The sequence below is a fragment of the Nymphalis io genome, chromosome 26 (assembly GCF_905147045.1).
Source record: "Nymphalis io chromosome 26, ilAglIoxx1.1, whole genome shotgun sequence".
Classification (NCBI taxonomy): Eukaryota; Metazoa; Arthropoda; class Insecta; order Lepidoptera; family Nymphalidae; genus Nymphalis; species Nymphalis io.
Window position 1 is genome coordinate 237,097 of NC_065913.1, and position 9,965 is coordinate 247,061.

Sequence of the window (9,965 nt, forward strand, 5' to 3'; positions counted from 1 at the left end):
ACTGCTCATGCTTTTGCTCTTACACACGACTTGACCCAACTGGTTGCTCAGCCCACCAGGATCCCAGACATTGATGGGCAAGCGCCTTCTCTACTGGATCTTCTGCTGACTTCTCACCCGGTGGAATATCAGGTTGTGGTTCAAGCTCCACTTGGTTCTTCGGATCACAGCTTTATATCTACCAAAGTGCCACAGGCCAAGCTGCCGCCATCAGCGGTATGCAAACGTCGCGTTTGCTGCCGCGACTTATATAAGTATATATAAGTATATATTGGGACGGTATGCGCGATTACTATGCGTCAGTCCCTTGGAAGGAACGTTGCTTCAGTGGGAATGACCTGACAGCTAGTGCCGCTGCTGTTGCTGATGAGATCATGTTAGGAATGGAATACTACATTCCTACCTCAGATCTCATCAATAGGGGTACGCGTAACCGTTGGTTCACTCGTGAATGTGCCGACGCTGTATCATCTAAGCAGGCGGCATATCGCACGTGGATCAACGGCTGCATTAGCGGGGCATCTAACATTGACTCACTGAAAGCAAACTACAATAAAAATTCCAAGTCCTGTAGGAAGGCATACACGAGAGCGGATGCACAGCGCATTGTACAGATTGGTCATGACCTTATTTCGCATCCTAGGGGCTCCCGTAGCTTCTGGCGTCTGACCAAGTCTGTGCAAAACAATTTCTGCCAACCTTCGCTGCCACCGCTCAGAAATCCGGACGGATCGCTAGCTCACAGTGCGCAGGAGAAAGCCGACCTCCTGGCTAAACTCTTTGCCGACAACTCTGTGATCGATGATTGTAGTGCGCAGCCACCAACAATACCTTCATGTGGCCACACGATGCCTGACATCAAAATCAGGCAACGTGATGTGCGTGCGGAGCTGCAATAACTTGATATACGGAAAGCTAGCGGTCCTGATGGAATACCAGCCATTGTGCTGAAGAAGTGCGTGGCGGAGCTGTCTACTGTGTTAACGCGCCTGTTCCAACTTTCCCTTTCTTCGGGATGTGTGCCGGAGGCTTGGAGAAGAGCTAATGTGCAAGCGGTTTCCAAAAAAGGGGATCGGTCTGACCCGGCAAATTATCGACCAATAGCTATCACCGCTGTACTTTGTAAGGTGATTGAATGGATTCTAAACAACCAACTGATCCATTACCTAGAAGATCACTGTCTAATTAATGATCGTCAGTACGGGTTTCGACCAAAACGGTCCACAGGTGATCTTCTAGCGTACGTAACACACCTCTGGGGTGAAGCTATCGACAAGCATGGAGAATCGTTGGCTGTCAGCCTCGATATCTCCAAGGCTTTCGACAGGGTCTGGCACAGAAGTCTTCTCTCCAAGCTACTGGCATATGGTCTGCCTGCTCAGCTATGCACCTGGATTGCCAGCTTCCTACACAAGCGTAGCCTTCGTATTTTAGTAGATGGTTGCGCTTCACAATTCTATGTAGTGAATGCTGGTGTCCCCCAGGGATCTGTGCTATCTCCCACACTCTTTCTTTTGCATATCAATGATATGCTCTCCCTTGGGAACATACATTGCTATGCAGATGATAGTACAGTGCATGGTGGATACCACAGACGCGCAGTGGCTGGGCGGGCGGAAACTGAGGAGAGGCGGGAGAATCTTGTCATTGAACTCGATAGGACTTTAGAGCTCATTGCCAAATGGGGTTCTAATAATCTTGTTGAGTTTAATGCCAAGAAAACACAGGTATGCGCTCTCACAGCGAAAAAGTCACCATTTTACCCTCATCCCTCCCTCTGTGGCATACCGCTGATGATACAAAGCAATATCGCCATGCTGGGGATGGACGTTCGCTGCGACCTTAGTCCAAGGGCATATAATTACATCGAGGCTATTATAAAAACAGCTTCACGAAAACTCGGAGTTCTGAACAAGGTGCAGCGTTTTTTCACGCCACAACAACTGTGCCTGTTATACAAAACACAGGTACGATCTTGCGTTGAATATTGCTCGCACCTTTGGGATGGCTCCGCTAAGTACTTACTGGAGGCCTTGGACCGGTTGCAGCGACGTGTAGTACGCATTATTGGCGACGTAAAGGTCACAAACACCCTTGAACCTTTACAATTGCGTCGCGAAATAGCAGCACTGAGCGCTTTCTATCGACTGTATCACGGCGAGTGCTCTGAGGAATTATTCTCTCTAATTCCTGCTTCCCCCTTCCTTCTTAAGTCCACGCGAGCTGGTTCTCGATGTCACCGCCTAACTGTGACATCAATTCCATCGCGCACAAAGAAATTTGGCAACTCCTTTCTTTGTCGCACTACCAAAAAATTGAATTCCTTACCAGTTCACGTGTTCCCCTCCTCATACAACCCGGGTTCCTTCAAACGAGGCGTGAAGAGGCATCTTGCGGGCCGGCAAGGTGGTGACGGCTAGTTCAGAACATTCTTCCCGACTGAACTGGCCGTCTCCGCGTTTGGACTCTACTACCACTTACCATTAGGTGGAGTAGAGTCATTTGCCATCCCGGACAAATATAAAAAAAAAAAAGTTAGGATTACAGTGTTAATGTACCAGGAGATCATAAACAGTGTGTCGGTCTCACCGAACGATTAGATTAAAAGAGTCAATTAGTTCCAGTTAGGATTACAGTGTTAATGTACCAGGAGATCATAAAAAGTGAGTCGGTCTCACCGAACGATTAGATTAAAAGATCATAAACAGTAAGTCGGTCTCACCGAACGATTAGATTAAAAGAGTCAATTAGTTTCAGTTAGGATTACAGTGTTTGCATTTGTGTGCATGAACATGTCTGTTTGTCCTGAGTCTGGGTGTAATTTTCTGTATAAATATGTATTTACATAAGAAAAGTAGTATATGTAGTGTTGGAGGAAGACTAATATTTTAATTCAGCAACACCACACCTGCCTATATAAGACGAGATGTTGGCGATAAGAGCTCATTATTACGTTAACTTTTGAAGTGTGCGGAAGCGCTGCCCGAATAATTACCGATTTAATTAAATTACTAATTATTTTATGTTTGTTTAAAGTCATAAATTGTGTATGTACTTGAGGCCGAAGGCCAACTAAATTTTTTTTTTATTTTAATAATTGTTTGATTTATAACATCAGAAGTGGGATTCGAAGGCTGTTATAGCCGCAAACACATTTCTGGTGCTATAGATGAAACTTAATTCTACCCTCCCACGCGGTTTAGTAATTTAAATATTCGGGCAATGCTTCCATTAGTGTAATGTCGAACAACGATAAACGTAACAAACGAAGACGTCGAGGACAAACTCCACCCAACTCAATGGAAGAGATCCTGACCAGACTGCGCGCTTTGGAGGAGCAGTCTCGTGCGTCTGTGGAGACGCAAGCCAGTGCATCAGTCAGTGCTGGCACTAGTCGCGCTGTCGCGCTGCAAAGCGCCACACCAGCAGCCGCATCGACGCCTGGGGCGCCGACTCCGCCACGCGACCACGTGGTTACGCCGCCACCGACTCCGCAAACCAGCCAGACGGGGTTATCGCAGTCCGAAGATGTGGTGACGAATGCTGCCGAGCGGCTCTTGGCCGCTATCAGCTGTGCTCAGGTCAGATCCAATCGATATTTTGTCTCTGATTTTGATCCGAGTGTTCATGACTTCGACACGTGGTGTGATGAGGTAGAAAGAGCGCGTATTTTGAACCAATGGGGCGACAAAGAATGCCTTGCTCGCATCGGACATTGTCTGAAAGGGGAATCTCGTACCTGGCTTAGCCAATGGACAAGTGATATTCGCACATGGTCCAATTTCAAACTAGAATTAAAAGCCTTATGCCCACGCTCTGTCGATGTCGCGAATATTCTTTATGACGTTATGCGAACAGAGTCCGACAAATACTCCACATACGCCGAATATGCTCGTAGATCGCTTTTAAGGTTACGTATAGTTAAAGGTCTAAGCAACGAGCTACTTACTGCCATTATTATACGTGGAATCGTAGACCCACAAATCCGCGCTATGGCTATTAACGCTAAATTATCGCCCGATTCTATAGTGGAGTTTTTGTCTAGCTTTGTTAAACCTTCTAACAATTCAAATAGAAAAATATCTACTAACTATAGTCGGTTTGATAAATTCTCTAATAATAATAATTTAAATCGCAACCTTTTAAAACGCAAATACAGTTCAAACGATTCAAAATCAATTAAATGTTATCATTGTAAGCAATTTGGCCATAAAAGTGTAGATTGTAGTAAACGATTGAATACAACTACAAATAATAATAACAACGAAAGAGCAATCGCGCTACCGGCAACGTCTCGTGTTGACGTGTTGAAGTGTACATTTTGTGAAAAAGTAGGTCATTCCGAGAATATGTGTTTTGCCAAAGAACGGTCGAGTTCACGAAACAATAATGGTGTTAATTTTTGTCGCGAACTTGTGGGTAGTTATAAAAATCGTGACGTAACAACTGCTGTTATCTCGGGAATCCCGTTAGATGTTTTGATCGATAGTGGTTCATGTGTCTCTCTAATGTCGAAAAATATTGTTAAACATTTTTCATGTCAATTAAGACCTCCAAATCAATTATTACGTGGCTTAGGTGATATGGAAGTGAAATCAGAATCATATGTAACGTTGCCCGTTGAATTCAGTGACTTAACAATAGAAATTGATTTTTATATCATCGATGATAATAATTTAAATGTACCTGTAATTATTGGCACCGACGTGTTAAATAGAAAAGGCATAACTTATGTTAGGACCGGTGATTGTCAGCGTATAATTCGTAGTGAACCTATTGAAAGCAATATTTTGCCAGTAAATTCAATTTGTTTATCCGAACAAGTAAATACGTCTGTGTCTGGAAAAGATAGGGAACGATTATTAGAGATTCTAGCCAAGTATTCAAAATTCTTTTTAAGTGGTACCGCGATCACAACTGTAAAGGATAGTGAAATGCATATTAAACTGACAACTAATGTACCCGTGTATTATAGACCCTATAAATTATCACACGATGAAAAATTAAAAGTTCGCGAAATAGTTAAAGATTTGCTTAATAAAGGTATAATTCGTGAATCTGACTCGGAGTACGCTAGCCCAATTCTATTGGTGAAAAAGAAAGATGGTTCTGATAGAATGGTGGTGGACTACCGTGCACTGAATCGGATTACTGTTAAAACTAGACATCCCCTACCGTTGATTAATGACTACATAGACCGATTAGGTAAAGCTCGCTGGTTTAGTTCCTTAGATATGGTATCTGGGTTTCACCAACTTAGAGTTGCTGAGGAGTCTATTCATAAGACGGCATTTGTTACCCCGGAAGGCCACTACGAATATTGTAAGGTCCCCTACGGATTAGCAAATGCACCGATTTTTTATCAGAAAACTATTGCTAAGACGCTAAAATCCTTTATTGAGGCCGGACAGGTTGTAGTCTATATCGATGAGGTACTTATATTGACACAAAGCATTAACGAAAACCTTATTTTATTAGATTCGGTAATTAAAACTTTGACAGAGGCAGGATTTTCTATCAACTTAAAGAAATGCACTTTTCTAACCAATGAAATCGAATATCTCGGTAGGATTATACGCGATGGTCAGGTTAGGCCGAGCACTTATAAAATTGACGCGTTAGTTAAATCACCACCCCCGAATAATGTCAAACAGGTGCGGCAATTCCTAGGCCTCGCTGGGTATTTTCGTAGATACATATCTAATCACGCGATTAAGACCGCGCGCATTGCAGCCCTAACTAGGAAGGGAATAATTTTTGACTGGACCGACGAACATGAAAACGCACGTCAGGAAATAATTTCTTATTTAACAAATGAACCAATTCTAGCTATATTCGACCCTGACTTAATGACCGAATTACATACTGATGCCAGTTCAATTGGCTATGGCGGTATTCTTATGCAAATACATAAAGACGGTTGTAGGCGGGTAGTCGTATATTTTAGTAAATTAACTGCCGGCGCGAAGTCCAAATACCACAGCTATGAGTTGGAGACCCTTGCCGTAGTAAAATCATTGCAACATTTTAGACAATATTTAATTGGCAAAACTTTTAAAATAATCACAGATTGTAATGCGCTAAAAATGACGCAACGCAAAAAGGATCTCCAACCCAGAGTTGCAAGGTGGTGGATGTATATGCAGGATTTTGATTTCTCGCTAGAATATCGTAAGGGCACACTTATGTCACATGTCGATTATTTAAGCAGAAACCCGGTCAATGTTGTCGATATCATTCGAAAGCCCCAAAATTGGGCTCAAGTGGCACAAGCAGGTGACGAGGAAACCATTTCTTTGTTAGAGAAATTAAATAACGGTGAATTAGATAACACGCGTTATGTAAAACGTAATGACCTCTTGTATTATAAATACGACGTCACGGGTGAGCAAGCGCGATTCTTGTGTTATGTACCAAAAGCATTTAGATTAAGCTTGTTACGCGTTTTCCACGATGAGCATGAACACATCGGTATAGACAAGACGATTGATCTGATCCTACGGCACTTTTGGTTCCCCGGTCTAAGACGATTTGTCGCATAATATGTCACACACTGCGTTATTTGCATTTCTCATAAACAAACTCCCCGAGCACCTTTACAACCTATATCTTCGTGGCAAAAAGATTCGGTACCATTTGACGTGATACACGCCGACGTACTCGGGCCGCTGAGAGATAGCGATGGTCATAAACACGTACTCATTATAATTGACGCATATACAAAATATTGTTTACTGTTCGCGTTAACACGTCAAGATAGTAGTGAGCTAAAGCGTGTAATAACTCAAATTATATCGCTGTTCGGTACTTTTAAAAAGCTAGTGTGCGATAGAAGTCGTATGTTTGATAATTACGAATTTATTAACTGGATATCTGGTTACGGTGTCGAAGTGCATTTTATTACTCCCGAAATGCACCAAGAAAACGGCCAAGTTGAACGTTGCTGCCGCACAGTACTTAATATGATAAGGGTTGAAGTAAATTATAATAAAAATGATTGGTCAAAAGTATTGTGGAAATTACAACTAGTATTAAATATCACTAAACATAAGACAACCCAATACCCGGCACTTAATCTTCTCATTGGCACCGATTCGACTACTCCGTTAATAAATAGCTTGATTAAAGACATAACCTACGAAGGTTCAAATCCAAATCGCGACGCGACTCGCGAATTAAAAAGGCAACGAGCTGAAGAGCTTATCCGCGATAATAGAAACAAACAAAAGATGCTTATGTTAATAAAAATAGAAAACCTCCTAAAAAGTATCAAGTAAATGACTTGGTTTACGTGATCAAGAATTCTCAAAGCACCGGGAAACTTGATAGTGGTATGAGAGGCCCTTATAAAGTAACGAAGGCGCTCCCTAATGATAGATACGAAGTCCAATTGTTGGCTGGTGCCTATGGCAAAACTACTCAGGTAGCTGCAACATATATGGTTTTATGGAAGGGTGAATGGACACCTGAAACTTGTGCTTCATTTTTTGAAGGTATTTACTTGTTGTGCATGAGTTGTTATTTGTCTTGACTTTATTTATTTATTGTGGCATGTAAATGTGAGACGTGCTAGTGGAAAAGACCCATGTAAAACCTGTGCGCGCGGTATTGGGTTGACCACAATGGTTTCTGGGGTGAGTCAGTTGCGCAGCTGACAACAGACCTGTGTAAATCCATGATGTATAGGTATCTGGGGTGACCTACTATACACTGATGAAAAACCTGTTCGTACACACGACTTTGTGCGAGGTATTCGGTTGCGTGGGAACAGACCTGTGTAAAACCTATGTAAAACCTATGTAGTCTATTCAAACTGACTTGTGTAGTTGACAAATATACAAATATATGCCTTGTTGAGTAATAGAACAGACGTGACTAATGATGGATTTTTGTGTGTTTATTTCCTCAGAAACCAATGATGACAATGCTGAGCAGTTATCGGATGTTGTGGGTGTTACCGGTCCATCCACAAGTTCATCTGAGGGCTTCAGGGACGCAGCCCCGTCAGGAGAGGCCGTGTTGGAGGAAGACTAATATTTTAATTCAGCAACACCACACCTGCCTATATAAGACGAGATGTTGGCGATAAGAGCTCATTATTACGTTAACTTTTGAAGTGTGCGGAAGCTCTGCCCGAATAATTACAGATTTAATTAAATTACTAATTATTTTATGTTTGTTTAAAGTCATAAATTGTGTATGTACCTGAGGCCGAAGGCCAAATAAATCTTTTTTTTATTTACATAATTGTTTGATTTATAACAGTAGTATATCAGTGGTCTGGTTTCCATAGCACGAGTTTTGTACAAGCTTAATTTGGGATCAGATGGCCGTGTGTGAAAAATGTCCCAGGATTAAGTTATTATTTAGTTTCAAAGATTTAGAATTAGGATTACGTTGTTAATGTACCAGGAGAACATAAGCAGTGAGACGGTTTCACCAAACGATTAGATTAAAAGAGTCAATTAGTTTCAGTTAGGATTACAGTGTTAATGTACCAGGAGATCATAAACAGTGAGTCGGTCTCACCGAACGATTAGATTGAAAGAGTCAATTAGTTTCAGTTAGGATTACAGTGTTAATGTACCAGGAGATCATAAACAGTGAATCGGTCTCACCGAACGATAAGTTTAAAAAAGTCAATTAGTTTCAGTTAGGATTACAGTGTTAATGTACCAGGAGATCATAAACAGTGAGTCGGTCTCGCCGAACGATTAGATTAAAAGAGTCAATTAGTTTCAGTTAGGATTACAGTGTTAATGTACCAGGAGATCATAAAAAGTGTGTCGGTCTCACCGAACGATTAGATTAAAAGAGTCAATTAGTTCCAGTTAGGATTACAGTGTTAATGTACCAGGAGATCATAAACAGTGTGTCGGTCTCACCGAACGATTAGATTAAAAGAGTCAATTAGTTTCAGATAGGATTACAGTGTTAATGTACTAGGAGATCATAAACAGTGTGTCGGTCTTACCGAACGATTAGATTAAAAGAGTTAATTTTGACTAGACGTTTGTCGCGGTTGGTAGATATTTGCCTTTTCACGCCGAAGGCTGTGGTTTCGATTCCCACACAGGACAGACATTTGAGTGCATGAACATGTCTGTTTGTCCTGAGTCCGAGTGTAATTTTCTGTATAAATATGTATTTACAAAAGAAAAGTGGTATATGTAGTATATCAGTTGTCAGGTTTCCATAGCACGAGTTTTATACAAGCTTAATTTGGGATCAGATGGCCGTGTGTGAAAAATGTCCCAGGATATTATTATTATTAGTTTCAAAGATTTAGAATTAGGATTACGTTGTTAATGTACCAGGAGAACATAAACAGTGAGACGGTTTCACCGAACGATTAGATTAAAAGAGTAAATTAGTTTCAGTTAGGATTACAGTGTTAATGTACCAGGAGATCATAAACAGTGAGTCGGTCTCACCGAACGATTAGATTAAAAGAGTCAATTAGTTTCAGTTAGGATTACAGTGTTAATGTACCAGGAGATCATAAACAGTGTGTCGGTCTCACCGAACGATTAGATTAAAAGAGTCAATTAGTTTCAGTTAGGATTACAGTGTTAATGTACCAGGAGATCATAAACAGTGAGTCGGTCTCACCGAACGATTAGATTAAAAGAGTCAATTAGTTTCAGTTAGGATTACAGTGTTGATGTACCAGGAGATCATAAACAGTGAGTCGGTCTCACCGAACGATTAGATTAAAAGAGTCAATTAGTTTCAGTTAGGATTACAGTGTTAATGTACCAGGAGATCATAAACAGTGAGTCGGTCTCACCGAACGATTAGATTAAAAGAGTCAATTAGTTTCAGTTAGGTTTACAGTGTTGATGTACCAGGAGATCATAAACAGTGAGTCGGTCTCACCGAACGATTACATTAAAAGAGTCAATTAGTTCCAGTTAGGATTACAGTGTTAATGTACTAGGAGATCATAAACAGTGAGTCGGTCT

The 9,965-nt window shown here is 41.3% G+C and overlaps 1 protein-coding gene across 1 annotated transcript; it reads left to right on the plus strand.

Annotated features, from left to right (window-relative positions):
* Window positions 1-3,239: 3,239 nt before the first annotated feature.
* On the plus strand, window positions 3,240-8,139 carry LOC126778376 (uncharacterized). Its single transcript, XM_050501867.1, has 3 exons — window positions 3,240-3,581; window positions 7,217-7,493; window positions 7,910-8,139. The coding sequence occupies exons 1-3, from the start codon at window positions 3,240-3,242 to the stop codon at window positions 8,032-8,034; spliced, it is 744 nt and encodes a 247-aa protein (XP_050357824.1). The 3' UTR covers window positions 8,035-8,139.
* The last annotated feature ends 1,826 nt before the right edge of the window (window positions 8,140-9,965 follow it).